Source organism: Ursus americanus, chromosome 20, assembly GCF_024610735.1.
Source record: "Ursus americanus isolate L20-20 chromosome 20, mUrsAme1.1.p, whole genome shotgun sequence".
Classification (NCBI taxonomy): domain Eukaryota; kingdom Metazoa; phylum Chordata; class Mammalia; order Carnivora; family Ursidae; genus Ursus; species Ursus americanus.
This window is the reverse complement of record NC_142146.1, coordinates 57,381,234-57,406,591: the sequence shown is the minus strand read 5'-3', so window position 1 is coordinate 57,406,591 and position 25,358 is coordinate 57,381,234. Positions and strand designations below refer to the sequence as shown.

Genomic DNA, 25,358 nt, shown 5'->3' with positions numbered 1-25,358 from the left:
CCTGAGCTTAACCGTCTGAGCTGAACTGTGACCTGAGCTTAACCGTCTGAGCTGAACTGTGACCTGAGCTTAACCGTTCAGGCACCCTGAAACAGTGATTTTTAAAAGCTTTTTAAAGACATGCTTAATTTTAAACCAAAACAAAGAATAAAAATAGGACTAATTAAGAATATTAATTATTGTAGAGGGGAAATTGATTTCTCTGAACTGATTTTTTAATTTTTTTGAGAAAGTGAACTTATTTTTCTCCTGCTTTGTTCAGTAAGCTGAAAAAAACGGGTTTTTTCAAAGTTAGAAAACAGCATATTAATATTCATTTAGATGACATGAATTGCTCACGGTAAAAATTATTTCTATGTATAAAATTGAATTCTTGTGAAATGGGATTAAAGTCGTCACTAATAATAAAAAATCTTTTTAACTTCCAAATATTAGGGTGCAAAAAGGCCGTGGAAACAGCAACGTGTTAATATGTATCTTCCAGGAGACAAAATAGGATTACATCTTAGAGGAGGTTATATTATCCCCATTCAACAACCTGCTGTAACTACAACTGCAAGGTAAAATGAAAAATCATTAACTGAAATCTGAAATATAATTCAAGTTTTAATATTTAATATTTTATTAAGAATCAAAGATTAGTGTTTAGTTTTTTTCACCAGAAGATATTTGACACATGGAGGGAATTCTTAAATATAATCATTTATAAAAAGGTACAAATTATGTAACATTATTACAAATTTTTTTATTTAAAAATGAACGTAAGTAGATCATAATTTTTTTGTATACCAAAAATGTGCTGACATTCTCTATAGAATATGTATAAAGTTAATTGCTTATTCTTCATAAAAATATGAATAATTAAAGTAAGTTATATGATGTTGAAAGTGTCAGTTACATATTTAGATTTTCAATACATAAATGTCACAATGTTTTTCTTTCTGCTAACATGTTTTACTTTAAACGATAAATGAGGTGGATAATTCTGTTTAGGGAAAGAATGAGATAGAAACTAAGTTGTTCAGTAAGAATAAATTCCAGAAATATTTAGAAAAGAAGAAGAACATGAAAATTCTTGTGTTCCATCTTGCAGTGTTTATGCTGGGTAAAGAGCACAGAGGGGGTTATTTTGAATGCATATATTTCCCCATATTCTGTAACACCCCAAGGGATAGTCACTTCCTATTTCTTATCCTGCTGTGTTTTCTTCATAACATTAAGGTTATCTGGACTTATATTATTTACTTTTTCTTGTATGTAATGTGTCCACTCCCTTTGACTATAAACTCCATTAAGGCAGGAACTTGACTTTTCCCTGCTTTAGTCCCCAAACCAATAATAAATGTCCAGCCCACAATATGCTATTTTTACTAAATATTTATTGAAGAAACAAATATATGAGTGAATGAATGTGTGCTAGTAACTTAATTATTTTGGCATTCTAGAATTGATTATTTTCAGACGGTAACTGTTCCATGATTGTGTTCTCCAAAAAATTAGTTATACTCTAGAGCTGTATTGAACAAGAGAAGCATACACTTTGGTGAGCATGCAGGATGGAATATATTCTACATAGAGCAATTGCCTGGACTAGCCTCAGGGGTACTATATTTAGGTTTAAAAACCTACAGTAATTGAGAAGAAAATTGTGTTCATCATGTCTCATTTCTCATGATAGAATTAGCCTCATCTGTAAGGTTAATAGATAGTCTACTAAGCATTAAAATGTGTTTATATTGTACTTTTCTTTATTATGTATATAAGATGTAGTCTTGATAAATTGCAAGGTAGAGTTAATTGAGATGTGCAAATACATGTTAAATATATTCTGCATTCATAAAGTATATTTAATTTTTCTTGTTGGAAGTATCATTATACTGTTGCAATTTTGTTGGTATCTTGCCTCCAAGAAATTCCATATTATATTTATTATATTTATTTCTTTAATTTATTTTATAAGTGTATAAATTATTTCTCTCATGGAAAAGTTAATAATTATAGACATGAATTTTATTGATATCAATGTTCTCACATGAATACAAAATGCCTACAGATCTGTTAGTTGAAATGGACTTATTTATAGGATATTTCACTATTATAAATTTATTTTGAATCACTTATATACCTAAACTTACTTAACAGCCGAAAGAACCCTCTAGGACTTATAGTTGCATTAGATGAAGATAACACAGCAAAAGGAGACTTTTTCTGGGATGATGGAGAAACTAAAAGTAAGTCTAAATATTATATACTTTTAAATGTTCATTCTGATGATGGGACAGTTTGCCTTTATTGATATAACATTATATCTATTTAAAAAATGTCACAAGTTTTATTTTTTAATTCCTGTTTTTATCTATCTTAGGGTTAGGTTACTTTATGAAATTTAACATCATTCTTTAAATTATAAATACTGAATTACAATATTTTTCTGTGTTGGTTCATTGTAAAAGTTTTGACAAGTGTAGATATCTTTCTTTATTAGATTATTTCTTTTAATTAGAATAATAAATTCACAAAAATACAAATTTTATCATATTTTCAACTCTTAAGTGACTGTAGTGGTTAAAAACTAAAATTTTATTACTATAAAAAATTGTTCAATTAATGTTAAATTATTTGAGGTAAGAATGGTATCATATAAATATTTCATAATTTACTTTAATTAATAAATGTATTTAATTTTATTTCATAAGCCCCAAATTTGAGCATTCAGTACCCAAGTGAATAAAAAATGAGCCATTTTTTTGCTAATATATAATTATGCCATTTATCTGTTTAGATTTAGTCAATTACAATTATCATCATAAATTTGTTAAGTTTTTTTTAATCCTGTTTCTTTTAATAGAAGACTCTTAGGTATGTGTTTTGTATTAGTGTGTACAAAAAGCTATAGTTTAGTTCTATTTTTAGCTCATTACTTCTCAGATGTATTAAAGAATATCCCATATGTCTTTATATGGGTATGAAACATCCGAACATCTCTAACTTGACTTAAAGAAATAGTCTATGCATTGGTGTGCTCTCTTATAATTTGAAAATATGCAATCTATGAAAAAGTTCATTTTTTTTTATGACTTAACCCTTGTCAATTGATGGTGATTTTATCTCTCCAAGATGCCAAAAACTTAAGTTGACCATTTTCTCTCACAGCCTAGGAATTTCTCTTGGTTCTACCTTGGCCTGGGTTCTCTCATCAGTTCCATCACTATCATTACTATCCTTCATTTTAATTCCTATAATAGCTCCCTAACTGGTCTGTCTATAGTTCTTGTTGAACCCCATTTACATTCTATTTACAATCCAGCAGGTGGAGTAATCCTTTTAAACGGTGATTCAGATCATCACTCCTCGCTCAAAACCCTCTAATTATTCTCCATTTTATTCAGTCAGAAGCCATACTCTTTACCAAGACCTAGACCACTCACCATGATCTCTATTTTTGCTCATATGTGCACACACATGCTTATCCACTACTACTCTCCTCTCATCCTACTCCAGCACACCAGCCTTTTCTCTGTCTCAGATACGATAGAGCCTAAGCACACTAGGGTGAGCTCTCCCATGAGAATAGGTTCCAGACATTTACCACATAGAAATTCCTTAAGATTGAATTCCTGCTGAATTAAATTATTTGTGATCATCAGTTAAAGAATGCCGTTGAGATCATACCTGCATTGGTAGCCTGTGGGGTGCGATTTTAAGGTTATTCTTATTTCTCAAATTATATAAATATACCCAAATATATTTCTTTTTATATAAAAATAGATATTGATAATTTACTTTAATCTAAGAAGATGGTTAAAATATGAAGGATATATGATTTAATCAGTTATCAAATATGGTATCTCTATAGTTATGTGCTTTGAAAAGTTAAAATCAGAATTTTCTAAATAATCAATTTGTAACTAAACAAATAACCAATAAAATGACCTTCAAGTCAGGTTATGATTTTTATTTCATTAACTAGGATTAAAATTTTAGGTAAATTAATATTGTTGAAAATATATATAAATTCTCAGATTCCTTTTACTTTTTTACTTTCTTTCAAATTATTTTAGCTATAATCTTCAGTTTCTCTATTAAAGAAACATGTTAATAAAAAGTTCTCTTGCATACACATGGAAAATCATTGTCTTCTTCCATTTTCCTCATTAAAGTTTATTTCAGTCTATAACATTATCTCTAGATTCACCTTATTTCCTCAAACAATGAAAAAAAAAAGATGCAAAATAAAATTGTGATGTGCCATATCTTCCAAAGATAAACTGAATGTTACTGGTCTACTAGAAAGAGATAAAATATCATTCAATAATGAATTTACAGTTATGTACATTTTACATAAATTTTTTTCTCTTATTTCCAGAAATATTTTAGCCATCTTTAAAAAATTAAACTAGGCACATTATGTATTCATTATCTTTACTTACTGGGATAATAAACTACCAAGATTATTTTGTATATAGGTGTTAATGACTTTCATTTGAAAAGATAAGCTTTTTATTTTGCTTCATTAATAAACAGTATCTTTTTAAATAATTTTTTAAAAGATTTATTTATTTGAGAGAGAGGGAGCTCGTGCAAGTATGTGCAAACAGGGGGAGGGGCAGAAGGAAAGGGAGGACAGAAGTGGACCTCCACTGAGCACAGAGCCTGACTTGGGGTTCAATCTCAGGACCCTGAGACCATGACCTGAGTTGAAACCAAGAGTGAGACGCTCAACTGACTGAGCCACGCAGGCGCCCGTAAACAGTACCTTCTATTTTAAATTTCTTAAGTGTTACATAACCATAAAAATAGAGGATTTAACTAATAAAGAATTACATTTTTACCTGATAACTCTGTTTTTTTTCCCCCGCATTTCAGATACCATACAAAATGGCAACTACATTTTATATACTTTTTCAGTTTCGAATGTAAGTATTCTCCTTGGACACACAGCTGAACATATATCTTGCTAATGTCTGAGTTATGCCTTTATCATGAAATTCTTTTGGAACAATGTTTACATTTACTTTGAGATTTCAACAGAAATAAGTTGTTAAATTTTTAAATTTAAGTTGTTAAATTATAAATATATTACCTTAAATTTTATATTTAAATGTAACAGATAAGTTTGTGATGATGAAATTGATGCACAAAAATCTTCAAACATCTTAAAGTGCTATGTCTGGTTTAAGCAACATGACCTAGGAAAATAATGTCAGCATATTCGAAAATGCTTTAATATGTCAGTCACAGCAATAATTGTTATGGATTTTGAGTGAGGATGAAAAATCTACAGACAAGGCTAAATTTAAATAATTAATAGCAATAGCTTTTGTAGATGTGGATTTCTTCATATATTCTTAGTTGCCAAAGCTGTTATTCTTCATCAACATTAAGGCTAGAATAAGAAGAGATATATATGAGTTGCATCATAGGTAATTCAGGTTATCTCTGAAAATCAATTTTATGGCATGTATACAGAAAGTGAAAAGAGTTATTAATGAGTATATTTACATATGCTACTTGGATGTGAAGAGCTGGTAAGAATGGAGGCATAAATGATTGGTTCTTTTTCTGTTTCATATCTGTATTATTTCAGGTTTGTATCCATTGGCCTTCTACTTAACATATACTGTTATATACTTCTTTTCAGAATAAATTAGATATTATATGCACACATTCATCATACCAGGAAGGAACCACTTTAGCATTTGAGACTATAAAAATCCTTGGGTTGATAGATCCTGTTACACAAGTTACAGTGGTAGAAGATAATCAGCCGATGAAAGATCACGACAATTTTACTTATACTGCTTCCAACCAGGTAAATTAAAATTTTTAAAATATTTTAGCTGTCATATATTCTCACATTTAACATTATGTAACCATTCAGTCTCTTGTTTTTGTGACTTTTTTTCTTCATGACATTACTTCTTTCTTTTTTTTCCCTTTTGGTATCAATATTCCATTTTAGGTCATTCCGATTTCAGATATCAACATTAAAAGGACTCCTTGCTACTTCTCTTTATTTCGTTTTATCTTAGATATCACTTATATACATCTTCTTAATGTTTTTCATACCATTTTCCTACCCTGAACTTTAACTTACTCACCTGTTGCATACAGTAAAGGTTCTAAATGTTTTTGCTTCTCAGTTAATACTCTTTAAGATATTGATTTAATCCCTTTCTTCAGTCATTCCCAGTACTTCTCCTTTCAAGAAATTTCACTATCCTTGATATATCTTGTATTTTTTTTCTTTGAATTTTTCTTTACACTCTTCCCTGCTAGGGCAATTGTAATTTTTGTCTCTTTTAAGATGTGTTCTAGAGAGGCACCTGGCTGGCTCAGTCAGGAGAGCATGGAGGACTCTTGGTCCTAGGGTTGTGAGTTTGAGCCCCATGTTGGGTGTAGAGATTACTTAAAAGTAAAATCTCAAGATGTATACTAGGGAGGGAAAGGAGTCATAGGATAGGGGCTTGAATTCCAGCCTTGCAATCTGTGCATTTAAACCTATCAAATTAATTTATTATCTCAGCTTCCTCATCTGTAGAATATAATATTTAAATCATAATGTTGCTTTGAGTAATAAATTACTATACTTAAAATGTAGATCATAATAATTTAAAACATTGAAATGATTTTTATTGACTTTTTTCCACCATTCAAATACACCCTAAATTATTGGTAATATCACCATAAATTCTAAATTACTTGAGAGAGAGAATATTCTCTTAGAGTATTTTTTTTTCCTAATTCCTAAGCCCTCTGGCCCAGAGTTTTTCACTGCGCAATTTTCATAAAAATATGTATTGGTTAATTATTTTTATTTAGTAAATATACTATAATTTTGTATATTCCTAGGACTCTAATAATTAATATAAATTAAATAATACAGGCCTATTGAGAACTTTATGACTCTAACAAAGATTATCAAGAGAGTATAATACAAAAATCGTTTTATCTGGTTTTTTCAATTTCAATTTTTATCTGTGTATTTATGCTTATGTAAGATTTACAGAGACCCTAATAGACACCCCTTCCTAATTCTGCTGTGCTTTGACTGATCTTTATATGAATTTTCAGTTCTGCATGTAGAGGTATGGAAGTAAGTTGATATCAAAAAGTAAGCTATGACGGTAGAAGTCTGGGATAAAATTTGCCCATATTATTCTCAAGGTATACAGGCAACAAATATAACTTTGCAATATCTTAATAATAAAAATCATCATGTATTAGAATACACGTATATAACTATCCTCTCATTTTTTCTTTTTTTACATCATGTCATGTTATCTTCTAACTTGTCCCTCAAATATTGTAAGCAGTGTCTCAAATTAGAGACAGAATTGAAGAAATAAATATTTCCCTCCTCTAACTCTGGGGGCTCCACATCAGCCTAAGTCGTTAACTTTTCCCACGCTTGAGGGAACAAATATTTCTTTCACAACTAGTCTGCCCTAGGCATTGTGGTAAGTGCTTTAAATTTTATTTATCATTCATCCTGTGTAGCACCCCCTGTTAGTAGGGGCCATCATCCCCATTTTACAGGGGAAGGAAATTGAAGATAATAAAGGAGAGGCAATTGTCCCAAAGAAGCATAAGCATTAAACGGCAGAACTGAGAACTGAGCTCATGTCTGGATTTAGCCATAATGCTTTTCATCAGTATTCTAGGATTTCTCATGCTTTTCCTGTCTTGAGGCTCTAGCCATTTCAGTGGTATGACATATTTTCTCCTTTCATATCTGTTCTTTAAGTATCCTATTAAAAGTACCAATGATTTGATTTGAAGAATTGCTCTGGTTGCTGCATTTTATAAATGTTAAGTATTTTTAAGTCATCCAGTGCTCACAAATATTCTTTAATGTTTCTTTGTCTTCAGAGTCTCCTAATTTACAGTCTCAACTTTAACCTTGGAAAAAACTTTACCGTTCAATGGAATCAAAATTTCTCAGAAAATCAAAGGTTTACTTGTTATCCAGATGCAGACACTGCAACTAAAGAAAAGTGTGAAGCACGTGGCTGTTTATGGGAGACGGTACTAAAAATTTTAATTATGTTTCATAGCATGGCTTTTACATAAACATCTCAATGTAAACATTATGTATTATAATTTTAATTCTACAGCATACAAACTAAATTCATCTAGAGAAGCATTTGGAATTTGAAAATAGGACTTTGATAGACAATTTATTTTTATCTTAATTAATTCTCCAAAGACAAAGTTTAGTAAATGCCAAACTAAATGGATGTGTAGGTTGCTTTCCAGGCACTTTGGATAGTGTGCCTTACTTTACTTAATAAAGTGTGCCCATTCTACTTAATAAAATAGTCCTCTATATGTTGAACTCTTATTAGATGTTGACTATGGCTGACTCGCTTAATTTACTAAGGTATTATGCCAGTAGGAGCCAGTCTTTCAAAAACACTGTCTCAAGTTATTAAAGCTTCTGAAATTGGTGGGCTGTATCAGTTCCACTAAGGGTAATTTCTAGCCAGTTATTCTGGTCATCCATTCAACAGAATGATGATTTGGTTAAACAAAACACAATTTATTTTTCTCTTACAAAAAAAAGAGTCCCATGCCTGCTATACTGGCCTCTCAGTGTCATCAGTGTCTTATATTTACCGTTTCTTTTTTATTCTCAAGTTTGTATTATGTCTTTTGACATTATGTATTCATTCCAGGCCCAAGGGCATCCTATTTTAATCAGTTTATACCCTTTTATTTTAAGGAGGTTTTGAAGGTCATATATAACTTCCTCAAAAGAGACTGGGACATGTAGATGGGGATGTCGCTTTTCCCAGCAATATAATAATTTAATAAATAAGAAAGATGGGAGAATGGACTGTTGTAAGGCAACCATCCCTCAGTGCCACCATTTACCATTCTTTTTCTTAGGTCCTAGCTTCCACTTTTATATAAACTAATTAGTTTTGATCTTTGGCCACAGTCCCTATTTAAATACTGGTCAGGATGTAATTTACCAGTGTAAGGATCGGTCATGAGATAAGTAATTATATAGTTTCATTATAAGTAAAAGAAAAGAACTTTAAGTACAGATCCTTCTGAGGGTTGTTGTAGAGCCATTTTACACACAAAAGGCAATAGACAGTATGAAGAATAAGAATAAGCATGGAATCAAAATTTATGAGTAATATACTTAATTTTTGCAAACACCATAGAATCATTCTATTTTTTGTTGAAAAGCTATGACATTTGATTCTTTTCCTCTACTGGTCTATCTTTAGAGTCAAACTATAAATATTATATATAACATTTTAGTATATGGTGTTTTAGGTTGCATAATAGATATTTTGTGTTGTGATTATAATTTTATTTTAGTATTAAATAATAAAATTCATAAATTTTACAACATGTGATTAAACATGTCTACCTTTTTTGAAGAGTTCAGTATTACAATGTTTACAATCCTGGCAATGAACATGTATTCTGTTTTTAGTCTCCTCTTGGCTCCCGAGCACCTGACTGTTACTTTCCTAGACAGTACAACCCTTATTTGGTCAGTTCAACTCAGTATTCATCAATGGGCATAACAACTGACCTCCAACTGAATCCTACAAGAGCTCAAATAAATCTACCTTCTGAACCCATCTCAACTCTTCGTGTGGAGGTGAAATATCACAAAAATGATATGCTGCAGTTTAAGGTATGTTTAATATAAACGATACCAATGCATGACTCATCTCTCAAGACAAAAGATTCTGAATAGTTTAAATACTTCAATTTTAAAGTGATATTAAGGATTATTAATTGAATTGTAGACATTTTGATTTTATAAAAATAAAGGGTTTTTTTCCTACACAGCTCATAACTAGATGCACAATAAATAAAGCTTCTTACTTTTGCAACTTTGTGCATAATTAAACATGTAGTGGTAATTAAAAAAAATTCAAATTCTTGCTAAATACGTAGGTTACTTAGAATCAGACTATGTTTATAGTCCCATTAAAATAAACAAAACAAGGATGGCTGCTGGCTCAGATGGTTAGGCATAAGCCTTCGGCTCAGGTCATGATCTCAGGGTGCTGTCATTGAGCTCCAGGTCAGGCTCCCTGCTCAGCAGTCTGCTTCTCCCTCTCCCTCTGCCCCCTGTTTGTGCTCTCTCTCTTTCAAATAAATAAGTCATCTTAAAAAAATAAACAAAACAGAAAAAAAATAAAACAGGATACTATTTCCATTATTTGTAAATAGTGACCTGAATTTTCTGAGCAGTACAGTAGATATAAAAAAAATAATAAATAAAAAATACTTCAACAGTACACTTAGCATTTTTTTAATTGAGTATAGTTGACATACAACGTTACATGGGTTTGAGGTGTACAAGATAGTGATTTGGCAAGTCTATACTTTATGCTATGCTCACCACAAGTGTAGCTACCATCTGTCACCCTATAACGTTATTATAATACTATTGACTACATTACCTAAGCTGCACCTTTCATCCCCCTAATGTATTCATTCCATAAGTGGAAACTTGTATCTCCCATGCCCCTTCACCCACTTTGCCCATGCCTCCACCCCTCCCCTCTAGCAATAGTTTGTTTTCATTATCTTTTACTTAAGAGCTCCAAGGGAATCCATTAAGAAAAGTATTAAAAATGATAAGAAGATCAGCAAAATGACTGGATGTAAAATAATATCCAAAAAATGTTTTGCTGTATGCTGTCATTCACCATTTAGAAATTGAAATGGAGGCAAGTCCCATTAGCAAAATTGAATGAGAAAAACAATCAAATAAAAAAAAAATATCAAAAATCATAGGAGTAAATTGACTGTTTATAAGAAAAGACTTAAAAAATGTTGATACTTTTTTTTTTTGGTTAATTTATTTATCTGAGAGAGAGCCTGTTGGGTGAGGTGGGGGAGGGGCAGAGGAAAAGAAAGTCTCAAACAGACTCCCTGCTGAGCGGGGAGCCAAATGTGGGGCTGATCTCATGACCCTGAGATCACCACTGACCTGAGCCAAAACCAAGAGTCAGACACCCAACCGATTGTGCCACCCAGGAGCCCCCCAAAAAAGGTGTTGATGGATTTTAAATAAGTACATTAAAAAATAAGCAAATTTTAAAAATCTTAAATAAGCCTTTTTTTTTTTAAGTTAATTCGTTTTCTTAAAGTTCATCTGGAAAAATAAACATATGACAATGGCAGTAGTTAAAACTCAGAAAAAGAAAAGTTGATAGAATTTGCAGAATTGAAACAGTATGGAACTGCAGCCAGAAATACCTGACAGTTTATTGAAAAAAGATGACATAAAATATATATATACAAAATCAATCAAACATAAGCCTGGAAAAAAATTCAGCTGCATTTTTATCTTGTATCTGCCTAGTAAAAATCTTTCAAACCATAGATACAAAGGTATAAATCCCACAGATAAAAATCTATATATTTTCTTACATGAAAATTAAACATATTTCAATATCAACAAACACTATAAACAAGTAGAAGGCAAACAAAAAAACAGATAAGCATTTGCCACATACATGACAAAAAGCAAGAAATTTCACTTTACACAGTCAAGAAAAATAGTGAGACCTCATAAGCAGACATTTAACAGAAGAAATAAAAATTAGAGATAAAAATATTAGTTGAAAATAAAAGGAACAAAAGGAAAATTTAGAAAATGGGAAACCTAAATGTTGAATATCATATAGAAAAAGATTCATCCTTATGAGCAAGGAAATACGTGACAATTAAAAAAATAAATGCTTTTAGTTCAACATAAAATAGTATTAGGGTATACATTTTGGTAAGAACATTAATTAGTAAACTATTTCTGGAAAATAGGTATCAAGGACCCTACGAATTTTAGTACATTCTGTCTGACCTAACACTATCACTGCTAAGAAATGCATTGAAGAAATAAAGAAATGAATAAACATAAATAACCATTAATGTTCAAGGTAGAATCATACATGCAACCAAAAATATTGAAACAACTTTTGAGTCTAACCATGAAGTGGTAAATAATTTTGTGTATCTATATAAGAGAATATTTACCTCTAAAATTTTTTGAAGTTTTTTCAGTGTATGGAAAAATTAATTATAAAACATTAAAAAATGATAAAATGCAATTCATAATTTGATCTCATTGCGTGTGTGTGTGGATTTCTGTATAGATATATGAGCCATGGATACAGAATTGAGAATTATATAATCAAGAATTCTAATATTCTTGTTTGAGCAATTACTTAAATTATTTAATGATTATTTACATGATGTTTCAGCAATAAGAGAGAAACGTATTTATTTTCATTATTTCTCTGCAATAGATTTATGATCCCCAAAATAAGAGATATGAAGTTCCAGTACCTTTAAACATTCCAGCCATGCCAACAAGTACTTATGAAAACAGACTTTATGATGTTGAAATCAAAGAAAATCCTTTTGGCATCCAGGTTCGAAGGAGAAGTACAGGAAGAGTTATGTAAGTGATCGAATTATTTGATATGAGGAATATTTTGATTTTAGGTTAGGAGGGGGAAAGTAAGATTATTTTCACTGTGCTAGAGTATCGGTCATTACACCAAAAATGTTTGAATGTTATTAAATAACTTGGCCTGTTTTAACATTTTTAAACTACAGTATTATCACACTTACGGGACTATCATTAAGGATTAGTAAAATTTCATCCACATTTTGGATGTGATTGATTTCACTATTATCACACTTATTCTTCTAATCAGTTGAGAACCAAAACCAAGACTCCTCTTGAAAAGTGTGTTAGCAAAAAAAGTAGTTGGAAATGTGTTATGTAATTATTTGATTAGAAATTAATTGAAATGGAAATTTATTAGTTCTGAAATCTGATAGAGTTAATACTATCTCTGCCAGGTAATGATGAAAGGAAATTTTATACACAGACATCACTCTATATTTTTATGTTACAACAAATTAACTTATGTAAGAAATTATTTTTATTTTGGTAAAAAGTAGAGCTTTGCAGACAAACTAGCATACTAAAAGATACTTTTATGTAATTCAAGCTTGCCGTGCTACTTTATAGAAGATGTTGTCAGGATGTTTTCAGGTATCGTCAGGATGGATACAAATAATGAAAAAAATTATGTTTGTATTGTTTTTAAAATTGTGTTATGATAATATTTTTGTTTCAGAGGATAAGAAATGAAGTGAAAAATTTCTGGTGCAATGGCATTATTTATTTTTATTTGGAAAGCATTATTTTTAGTAAATACTTCTCCAAAATCCTTAATATAAAAATTTGAATACATTCCAAATTCTTTGTAATTCTTATGTTTGTTTTTCCTTCCAACTTTAATATCTTTTCTTCCTCTTTTACGTTCTTGCAAATGATTAGAAAAACAATACATTCTCTGTAACACATTTCTTCTGGATTTATTTTAAAACACCCATTTTTATAAACACAAAATAAAAGAAGAAAATGATTGGGAGTAGTAATTAGGGAGGGCTTGGAATTAAAATATCCATCATGCCTTATAGTTTATTTTGATATTGATTTTTTTATTCTATATGTAGAAAAGTTTACTGTGATTATCTCAAGGGAACAGGAAAACAGAGGACTTTCAATTTCTGGGACATATATTACTTCTAGGCCAATATTATTTAATATAACTTCATTTTAATTTTATTTTAAAAAGCAATATATATCTAAAGATAAACATAATCATATTCATCCTATAATTTATTTTATTAATAATGCTGAATAAATGAAGCATATTTTAGATATTCTTTAACTTAGTCAAAAGAAAAATGTATTGGGATAATTAAATTTTCATTTGGTATTTGAGTACAACAGGTACATAGAGAAAAATATTACCAGTTTTCAGATCACCTAAGAAAGAATTACCATTGGTATTTGTGGTACCACTTTGTATATATTTACAGGATTATAATTGTTTTCTTTACTTTTCAGTTGGGATTCTCAACTGCCTGGATTTGCTTTTAATGACCAGTTTATTCAAATATCTACTCGCCTGCCATCAGAGTATATATATGGTTTTGGGGAAGCGGAACATACAGCGTTTAAGAGAGACCTGAACTGGCATACGTGGGGAATGTTCACAAGAGACCAACCCCCTGGTGTAGGTATCAGTATTTGCCTTTTCCATGAGGCAACTAAGACGATGATTTGGATCTCAGCCACTTCTCTATAGGCCTGGACTTCAGTCCTGAAGTAATGACAAGGGGGCCCCAGACCTGCTATAGTGATTTTCTAAAAAGCAAACAAAAAAGCCACCATAAATAACAGGTGAAAGCAAAGGATTGGATGGATGACATCCTTGGTTGCAGTGAAAAATGAGGTTTCAACCCCATTCCTTATCCTTTCAACTGCATGGAACAAATATTCAGATTCAGAATACCCTGCCAAATCTACTTTTACTCACAGCTTTTAGAAATAACTGACATTTTTTACAAAATGTATTTCTTTAAAACTATGCAAATTTGGGTATATATAATCTTGACTCTCAAAATATGAATCTTCTTTCACATAATAATCAAATACTAGAATACAGTGAGTCAAAGAGGTCAGTTTGTGTGTGTGTGTTTTGCTTTTTGTTTTTTTAGAGAGAAAACAACCAAGAGTGGGGAGGAGGGAGGAGAGGGAAAGGTAGAGAGAGAATCCCAAGCAGGCTCCATGCTCAAGGCAGAGCGGGACACGGGGCTCCATCTCAAGTCGCTGAGACTGATCTGAGCCAAAATCAATAGTCGGAGGATTAACAGACTGAGCCGCCCAGGTGCCCCTAAAGTTGTCAGTTTCATTAGGGATTATCAACTTAAAAGGTTTGTGGCTTTGACAAGTCATTTCATGACCCTGAGTATAGATTTTTTATTCTGAAAAATGAAAAGATCTGGCTGAAAATGAAATTAAATACTTTATAAACTATTCGTATAAACAAGATATTATCATTTAAAATATTATTATAAAACATTATATAAACTTAGATATTACCATATAAGTTAAGAGGTTTGAATACTTTCATAATTTTAATCATTTCTAGCACATTTTATTGAAAAAGTGCCAATTTATAAATAAATTAAGACATACCTATAGAAAGAAACCCAACTACACCAATACCATTGGTTTTTTGCATCAGTTAATGTGACAGTATTTGTTGGTGTAACATATTTGTACATTCATTTGTATGCTTTAAAGGAGTAATGGTTCAAATAATAAAGAAATTTCTTTTCTAAAGGAGATATATTTATTTAAATTTAAGCATAGTTTTGTGTACAAAGAAGGAACCTTTAAATTTATATAGGCTCAGTCTTAAATGAATTTAAATATTACCTTGACAAAATTTATATGCTATTATTATTTAAATATTATGCTATTATTAAATATTATATATTATGTTTAATTTTTTTATTTTAGTATAAATTTAATTCCTATGGATTTCATCCCTATTACATGGCTCTGGAAGATGAAGGCTATGCTCATGGAGTTCTCTTACTTAACAGCAATGCAATGGGTAAAACAATCATTTGTTGAATTTCTTGTATTTTATATGAATCTTTAGTAAGCTAATATATATAGATAAAAATGTAATCATATTTTGGGCTTCCAGATGTTACATTTCAGCCAACTCCTGCTCTAACTTACCGTGTAATTGGAGGAATCTTGGACTTTTATATGTTTTTGGGCCCAACTCCAGAAGTTGCAACACAGCAATACCATGAAGTATGAGTGTACATTTTTTTAAAGTTTTCTTTGTAATATAAAGTAACTTTCTTAGTTCACAAATAATTTCTTTTTTTTTTCCAAAGGTAATTGGCCGACCAGTCATGCCACCTTACTGGGCTTTGGGATTCCAATTATGTCGTTATGGGTACAGAAATACTTCAGAAGTTGAGCAAGTATATAATGATATGGTGGCTGCTCAGATCCCCTATGTACGTATATCAGTTTTTAAAAGTGTTAAATGTGTCATCTGTTAAAGCAAAAAAGGAATAAGTATGTGTACTTTAAAATTAATCATTTGGCAATAATTCTTAGTTTTTTAGTAGACACCTAATGATTTGGTTAAGAGCTTTTTTAAAGTGTCTTTATTAGGTGAAGGAAAAGGGGTAATGCCATTCCTTTTCCTTCTTTCTCTGTAGTTCATGACCCTGAGTTGTACTAAACAAGTCACTGTGCCCTTGTTTTTCTCTCATAAACTATGGGTTGCTTAAGTAGTCAGATGTATTGCCCATAATTTTTTATATGCGAATAAGAGTCCAGAGAAACCTACTTCATCAACTGATGTGACAAATTACAGAGAAGAAATTGGAGATGAAACTAAGTGCTTTTTGCCCTGAAATAGGTGATAGTTGTAATGTTAGAACACAGAATTAGAGCACTTGCAAAATATCCTTTTCCGTCAACGAAGCTGAATATTACTGAGTTATCTAGAAACAATCATACCTGTGATTTTATTTTTTAACAAGATTCAGGAACCCCAGGGGTCCTTTTGGGAGCACTTGAACAGTGAAATCCAGAATGCTTGGTATATAAGAACTCATTCTAAGAAGAATAAGGCCCTCATTATAAGACATTGATACATGTGGTAGAATCAAGTATATGATTCCTGAATACATTATTATGAGGAAATTAATTGTGGAAGTAGATAATATAGAAATATACAAGTGAATTTTTTTTATAAAAAGGGGTTTTTTTTACATTATTAAGTCCATTATATTAGCCATACTTTTTATAACACCTAGAAGAAGAAATTGAGTCAATGTCTGTTAACAGAAAATAATTTAAAAATTTGTTATTTATGTCTGAAGGATGTCATGACAGAATTCAAACATTTATAAGTTTAAACATATTTGTAAATACCTATTTGTAAGCAGTATTTTGGTTATTTAAGATTGGACTATAATGTTAAAAAGGCTTTGGTAGGTAATAAAATAATCTTATAATTGATGGATTTACTAATAATTCTTTCTTCCCCTTCGGCAATATTACAAGTATTTGAAATTATCCCATACTGACTTTATGTTTCCAGAAATAGAACAACACCTATTTTTGTGTATATTGTACAACATTCCAAATTGCCTTTTAACATAATTTCATACCTCATAAATCCTTTACTCCTGTGTCTTCCTATTTCCTTACATAACAATTACATAACAAAAGATACTGATTTGAAAGAATTTTTAGAAATCAAAATTGTTAAGTGGACTGTTAGCAAACAGAGCATTTATATGAACTTGTTTATGGACTGTTTTGCCTCTTTATACACTAGTTTTATTTGTTGAACGTTGTGTTGATTAATTCTCTTTCGGATCGAGTGAAGAGGCATTTAAACTTTCGTATTGCTATTACTTTTATATGATGACAGAATGAGATGCGCTGCCTCCTGTGATTCTTACCCCGTTGTCCCAATCTTTGTATCTTCTAGGATGTTCAATATACAGACATTGATTACATGGAAAGACAGCTAGACTTTACAATTGATGAAAACTTCCGTGACCTTCCTGCGTTTGTTGACAGAATAAGACAGGAAGGAATGAGATACATTATTATCCTGGTCAGTATTCATATTTTATATTTTAATCTTGTCTTATTATCTTGATTTCATTAAAATTTCTCTCTTAGAATGAGGTGGGGGGAGGTGTTTCAAAATAGGGAGACTTACTTTAAATTCTTCCCAAATCTAAGACTTTCTTCCTTTAAGACTTCTATTTACATGGGCTGCTAACTTTACATTTTGGTATATCCTTAGATATCTAAGACTGAATCTGGAAGTCAAAGGCAAGCTGTCTTCTAATAATCACTGAAGCTACAAACTAGCCTCAATTTATAGAAGCTATCACAAAGTTATGATGGATTTTCCATTTCTATACAATTCTCAAATCATTCTATGGGATTACTTTTTATGCTTGTCATGTTTAAAAATTTGACTTCAAGTTAGTGATTCAGTGGGGAGACTATTTTATCAGTATCTTATAGGAGGCAAGCTAGGCAGCTAGTAATCCCACTGGGAGAAATAAAAACAAAACAAAAAATGTTAGTAATCTTTCTTGAAATCATTGCCAACACATTTTCAGAAGTTCTTAAAATTTCCTTCCAAGGAATTTAGTGGACAATCTGGCTAGAACACTGAAGTTTATACTGTTAGTCTATTTGTCAGTCTATGTGAGAGCACAGTAAAATGATAATGTAATCTTGGAAAATTTGTTTCATAACAGCGACCCAAGTGGCTATACTTTTATTCCAGAGTTACCTGGTGTGTATTTCATTTTAATTTTAGGATCCAGCAATTTCAGGAAATGAAACAAAGCCTTACCCTGCATTTGAAAGAGGACAGGAGAAAGATGTTTTTGTCAAATGGCCTAACACCAGTGATATTTGTTGGGCAAAGGTACTGAGTTGATATTTTGAAATAAAATAACTATAAAATGTTATGTCATTGAAAGTTTCTACTGAGTAAAAAAAAACTGTTAAAAACATATTCAGAGGGAGAGATATAGAATACAGAAATGTAATGATTTAATAGCTAATAATCAAAATAATATATTCTCTGATTTTAACCCAAATTATTAGAAACAGAGAAAGAATTTATATAGTTCATATGTCATTTACTATTTATTTCATCTTTAAGTTGTTTTTTATTGCATGTCTTAGAATGTCTTGTGTGTACTATATAATCAACATTAATAAGATGGTTATTCATTACTTTACACTGCAAGTCATTTAAATGTTTGTACTTCTGTCGTTAATAAAAGAGATAGTTTTTAAGAGCTATACTTATATTCCTGACTTGAACAAGCAATATAATTTATTGTATTTCATTTAAGCAATAATATTCAGACCTGGAGGGGCACCTGGGTAGCACAGTCGTTAAGCGTCTGCCTTCGGCTCAGGGCGTGATCCCGGCGTTCGGGGATCGAGTCCCACATCGGGCTCCTCCGCTGGGAGCCTGCTTCTTCCTCTCCCACTCCCCTGCTGTGTTCCCTTTCTCGCTGGCTGTCTCTCTGTCACATAAATAAAATATAAAATCTTTAAAAAAAAATATTCAGACCTGGATATATTAATATATTATAGAAAAATCCTGATTTGGCTTACATAAAAAAGAGTAAACAAAAAATCCATTAGTCCTAACTAAAATGAAAAACAAAAACAAAATTCCATAATGGGAGATGATGAAATATAATGTAGAATCCTTTTTTTCATCTTTGACCAAAAATAGCATGTTAGTGATAAAAGTACTGAAATTCAAACATGGCCTTAGATTACTTAATAATATTGTATCTGCCAATTTCTTGGTTTTGATAATTGTAGAGAGGTTATAAATTTGTTAACATTAGGGAAACAAAGTAAAGGATATAGAAGAACTCTAGGTATAATGTTTGTAGCTTTTCTGTAAGTTAAAATATTTCAAAACATAAAAATAAAATAGAAAAAATCCTATGATAAACTTATTGAGAACTCATAACATTTTAAGAAACATGAAAGTATAGAGTATGGCATATTGGCCATAGAAAGGTGGTTGGTTTTTTTTTTCCTTCCTATTATCTTCTCATTCTAAATTTCCATACATTTTCTCAGATTTCTATCTTCTCTTTCATTCCTTCAGAGAACTACTCCCCATCAGCAACTAATCCCTTGTAGGTAATTATCCCTTGGGAATTAGCTACATTTTTTTCATATGGAACTAACTTTTACAACATAGATTCCAATTATCAGAGCTTTTAGCATGATTGAAATTTGGGCTCAAATTGTGTGTTTGTGTTTGGGGTAGAGGAAATCATTGGTAGGTGGGGAGGCAGGGACAGGGATGAGGATATAGAGGGAGAGAAAGGAATATTTAGTACTAATTGTGAAAACTAAGATGTTTGCCTTATCATGGCATCATCCAACTCAGATCTTCAATTCCTTTTAAATAAAAATATATTTATTGTTTTTAGATTTTAATGCTGAAATAATTATAGAAACAGTTTTAATATACCACATTAAATTAAATTTAGTATGTGACTTCATTTTATTTCTTGACTAGAACTTTTGGTTACATGCATTGGTTTCAAAACCACTACCTACTACAAAGGTTGGCATTCTTTTTCCTATTTGCTATATTAAAGAGGAAATTAATATGAAAGATGGGAATAGCTTGCAAATGTTACATTTACCAAAACAGAAACTAAAAAAAAAAAAACCAAAAAAAAAAAAAAAAAAAACAGTTGAAGTAATTACTGGTCTGGGGATCTCAAGATACAATAATATGCCTCCAAAACCCTATTATACTTTATTTACAACAAAGTCATACTATACTGAGTTTATTTTCAACTATTTGCCCATTTCTTCTTTCTCTGTAGGTTTGGCCGGATTTGCCCAATATAACAATAGATGAAAGTCTAACTGAAGATGAAGCTGTTAATGTAAGTTTTACATTGATTGACTACATAACGAAGAAATTCAGCACTTGGATTAATGATCACTTTGACCAATAATTCAATTTGAATATTTTCTTCAAAAAAGTAGAAAGCTTATTTTTAAATTTTCTATAACAGACAATATTTAAATCATATGGTACTTCTATTTTTAATTTTTGAGGAATATCTATGCTGTTTTCCTAAGTGGCTGCACCACTTTGCATTCTCACCAATAATGCACAAGGATTCCAGTTTCTCCATATCCTTTCCAAAACTTGTTGTCTTTGATTTTTGGATGATAGCCCTCCTAACAGGTGTGAGGTGATATCTCATTGTGGTTTTTGCATTTCCCTGATGATAAGTGAATATGGGCATCTTTTCATCTACTTGTTGACTATTTGCATGCATTCTTTAGAGAAATATCTATTCAAGACTTTGCCCATGGGGCGCCTGGGTGGCTCAGCTGTTAAGCATCTGCCTTTGGCTCAGGGCATGATCCCAGAGTCCTGGGATCGAGCCCCGCATCACTCTCCTCTGCTGGGAGCCTGCTTCTTCCTCTCCCACGCCCCCTGCTTGAGTTCCCTCTCTCACTGCCTGTCTCTCTCTCTGTCAAATAAATATATAAAATCTTTAAAAAAAAAAAAAAAAGACTTTGCCCATATTTTACGCAAGTTATTAGGGTTCTTTTCTTTCTTTCTTTCTTTCTTTCTTTCTTTCTTTCTTTCTTTCTTTCTTTCTTTCTTTCTTTCTTTTTTTTCCTATTGAGTGGTAAGGACTTTTTTATATACTTTGGACAGTCACACTTTATCTGTATATAGTGTTTAAATATTTTCTCTTATTCTGTAGGTTGCTTTTCACTTTGTTGCTTGTTTCCTTTGCTGTGAAGAAATTTTTTGTTTCATGTAGTCACCTGTTTTGTTGCCTGTGTTTTTGGTGACATATCCATAAAATCTTTGCCAAGACCAACATCATGAAGCTTTTTCCGTTTGTTTTCTCTGAGAAGTTTTTCAGTTTCATGTGTTACATTTAAGTCTTTACTCCATTTTGAGTTGATTTTTGTGTGATATAAGATAAGGGTCCAATTTCATTCTTCTGCATATTATATCCAGTTTTCCCAGTACCATTTGTTGAAGAGACTATCCTTTCACCATTGTGTATTTTTGGCACCCTTGTCAATGATCAGTTGACTATATATGTATGGATTGATTTATATGTTCTCTATTTGGTGCCATTAGTCAATGTGTCTGTTTTTATGCTGGTATCATACCGTTTTCGTTACTGTGACTTTGGAGTATATCTTGAAATCAGGACATGTGATACCTACTTTCTCAAGGTTATTTCGGCTATTCAGGGTCTTTGTAGTTCAAAATGAATTGTAGAATTGTTTTTATATTTCTGTCAAAGATACCACTGGATTTTTTATAGAGATTGCATTAAATCTACAGATTGCTTTGGATAGTACAGGTATTTTCACAATATAATTCTTACAATCTGTGAACATAGGATATCTTTCTTTTTATCTGTGTCTTCTTCAATTTCTTTCAGCAACATTTTGTAGTTTTCAGTGTACAAGTCTTCCACCTCCTTACTTTAATTCCTGAGTACTTTATTATCTGGGTTGCTGTTGTAAATTGGATTATTTTCCTAATTTACTTTTCTGATAGTTCATTGTTAGCATATAAAAATGCAACTGATTTTTGCATGTTGATTTTACATTCTACAGCTTTATTTAATTTATTAATTCTAACAGTGTGTGTGTGTGTGTGTGTGTGTGTGTGTATGAGAAAAAGAGAGAAAAACAGTTTTGTTTTGTTTTTTTTTTTTTTGAATGAGCATGATATTACCTGGGGGTCTTTAATATATCATCTTTATTATGTTGAGGTATTTTTCTTTCTATTCCTAGTTTGTTGAGAGTTTTTAAGTTTTCAAGTTCCATTCACATTGTTGGAAATGGCAAGATTTCCTTCTTTTCGATAGCTGAGGAATATTCCATTATATATGTATACCACCTCTTCTTTATCCATTCATCTGTCAATGGACATCTGGGCTCTTTCCATATTTTAGTTATTGTGGACATTGCTGTTATAAATGTTGGAGTATATGCGCCCCTTTGAATCACTATGTTTGTATCCTTTGGATAAATACCTTATAGTGCAATTGCTGGGTCATGTGGTAGCTCTATTTTTAGCTTTTTTGAGGAACATCCGTACTGTTTTCCAGAGTGGCCGCACCAGTTTGCATTCCCACTAATAGTGTAAGAGGGTTCCCTTTTCTCTGCATCCTTGCCAACATCTGTCATTTTTTGAGTTGTTAATTTTTGCCATTCTGACTGGTGTGAGGTGGTATCTCATTATGGTTTTGATTTGTATTTCCCCGATGCTAAGTAATGTTGGGCATCTTTTCATGTGTCTGCTGACCACTTGTATGTCTTCTTTGGAGAAATATCTGTTCATGTCTTCTGCCCATTTCTTAACTGGATTTTTTGTTTTTAGGGTGTTGAGTTGGGTAAGTTCTTTATATATTTTTTATACTAGCCCTTTATCTGATGAGACATTTGCAAATATCTTCTCCCATTCCATAGGTTGCCTTTTAGTTTTGTTGACTGTTTCCTTTGCTATGCAAAAGTTTTTATCTTGATGAAGTCTCAATAGTTCATTTTTGCTTTGGTTTCTTTCGCCTGTGGAGACGTGTCTAGAAAGAAGTTGCTGTGCTTGTGTTCTCCTCTAGGATTTTTGATGGATTCAGTCTCACATTCAGGTCTTTCATCCATTTTGAGTTTATTTTTGTGTATGGTGTAAGAAAGTGGTCCAGTTTCATTCTTCTGCATGTGGCTGTCCAATTTTCCCAACACCATTTGTTGAAAAGACTGTTTTTTTCCCCCATTGCATATTCTTTCCTGCTTTGCTGAAGATTAGTTGACCCTAGAGTTGAGGGTCCATTTCTGGGTTCTCTATTCCATTCCATTGATCTATGTGTCTTTTTGTACCAGTACCATATGTGTTTTGTAAATCCCTATATTTCCTGCCTTTTGCATTTTCTCTATGAACAATGCCTTCCCCTGTCCTATTCATGGAGAATACTTTTCTGGCAGTTACTACATAGACTTAAAGTGTGACAGGAGAGCATGCAAGTGATGCCATATTTTTCAGGCAATTGATTTACTTACAGAAGGTCAATCCTCTGCTAGCACACAGACTTTGACCTCAGAATATATATGGTTTGGCTGACAAGTAGGGAATTTTCTTGGTAAGGAAAGAAGTAAATCACTTCTTCTCTGCTGGGGTGGGAAGGGTTAGATGTGAGAGAGAAAGACAATAGGTTGGGGTGGTAAAGCAATTTATTGGTCCTAGAAGGGCAGAAAGCTGGGTAAGCAATTTTTTTTTATCAGATTAAACAGGCTAAACCAAGGCCTTTTCCTTTCCTATCATGTTCCACAAAAGTAAATCTGCATTATAGGACTCTAAGGATACAAAGAAAAAAATTCCCTAAAACTCTAAGAAGCACTGAAAATATATTTCTATGTGTTGTGAACTTTTTTTTTTTTTTTTTTACAATCTATGAGGACCTCAAGGCTGCTCCCTCCTGTCTCTATGTATATCTCTCCTTTTTCACTCTTCATTGTTTTTGGTTAGAGAAAAATAATATACATGCATGCAATTAAAGTTGGGATCAGGTTGCCTTTATTAATCACCTGTGCACAGCTTGTGAATCTGACAGATAAATGTCTAACTTAGACATGCATGGTCTCTCTTCTGACTTTCTACATGTTTTTACAGGCTTCCAGAGCTCATGTAGCTTTTCCAGATTTTTTCAGGAATGCCACAGCAGAGTGGTGGGCGAGGGAAATTATAGATTTCTACAATAACCAGATGAAGTTTGATGGCTTGTGGATTGTAAGTAAATGTTGAGCAATTTATATTTTAAGTTGTTATTGTTTTATTTCTTATGTAGTTATTATGCAGAATTCTTACTAGATTCTAATAATTCCAAAAAAGTATTTTTTGTGAAAATAGCCCACTCATTTTTCTATAGAAAGGAAAGGTCTTTCCATATGCATAAGACTGTAAAATACAAAGCTAGCAATTCACTTTATGTATACAGATGCCATTTCCTGAATATTTTCAACTTCACCAAGGAACCAAAAAAAACCTCTTTATAACTATTTATAAATGCTTATAAACATTTATTTTATTTTTATTCAATGGAGGAATAAATCTCAAATAACTGTCAGTCGTTGGTATAAGAAATCATAATCTCTGACAAATGTAGCAAATTATCTTTCAAGCAGTCTCCTAGTTTTAGAAGTAACTTCAAAATATTGGTAGTAAGAGGAGGAGGAGCTAAAATGGTGGAGTATTGGGAGGATGCTAAGCTTGCCTCATCCTTTAAACACAACTAGGTAGCTATCAAATCATTTTGAATACCCAAGAAATTGATCTGAGAACTGACAAAACGAATTGTACAACTAGAGGGAGAGAAGAGGCCACATCGTGGAAGGTAGGAGGTGCAGAGATATGGTTTGGAGGAGAAACAATCACAGGTCCTGCTGAAGGGAGGGAGTCCAGGTTTCTGAGAGAGACAAAAGAGAGAGGAGTAGACGGGATCACACAAGGAGAACACTTCCCCAAAGCCATTGTCTGGGAAAATGAGAAAACCTGATTTTCATGAGTTTTTGCAACCAGCAGGGCTCAAAGACTGGAGTTTTAGAGGTCCATAGTGTGTCTGGGATAGAGCCCTAAGGGCCCTGACCTACTACTGTAGAAAAGGGAGGCAGATAACCCTGAGACAGAGGGAGCAATCTGAGGATTGCCTAAAACGCACTGGAACAGGTTTCATAAACCCATTGCTTTCAGGAGCAGGAAACATAACAGGCTATCATAAAACCCAGAAAAAGACAGAAACCTACACGAAATGACAAGATGGAGAAATTCATCCCAAAAAGAAAGAACAACAAAGAGTCATGGCCAGGGATCTAATCAAAAGAGATATAAGTAATATGCCTG

General features: G+C 31.9%; 1 protein-coding gene across 1 annotated transcript in view; it reads left to right on the top strand.

The window, feature by feature from the left end:
• SI (sucrase-isomaltase) overlaps positions 1–25,358 on the top strand; it is a 92,056-nt gene that overhangs the window by 35,619 nt on the left and 31,079 nt on the right. Inside the window, exons 21-35 of the mRNA XM_045811199.2 lie at positions 436–560; positions 2,143–2,231; positions 4,867–4,916; positions 5,642–5,812; positions 7,873–8,028; positions 9,455–9,661; positions 12,291–12,445; positions 13,913–14,081; positions 15,374–15,470; positions 15,567–15,679; positions 15,766–15,891; positions 17,385–17,513; positions 18,237–18,347; positions 20,299–20,361; positions 24,132–24,248. Of these exons, the coding sequence (XP_045667155.2) occupies positions 436–560; positions 2,143–2,231; positions 4,867–4,916; positions 5,642–5,812; positions 7,873–8,028; positions 9,455–9,661; positions 12,291–12,445; positions 13,913–14,081; positions 15,374–15,470; positions 15,567–15,679; positions 15,766–15,891; positions 17,385–17,513; positions 18,237–18,347; positions 20,299–20,361; positions 24,132–24,248 (1,878 nt within the window). The remainder of the gene's footprint in view (positions 1–435; positions 561–2,142; positions 2,232–4,866; positions 4,917–5,641; positions 5,813–7,872; positions 8,029–9,454; positions 9,662–12,290; positions 12,446–13,912; positions 14,082–15,373; positions 15,471–15,566; positions 15,680–15,765; positions 15,892–17,384; positions 17,514–18,236; positions 18,348–20,298; positions 20,362–24,131; positions 24,249–25,358) is intronic.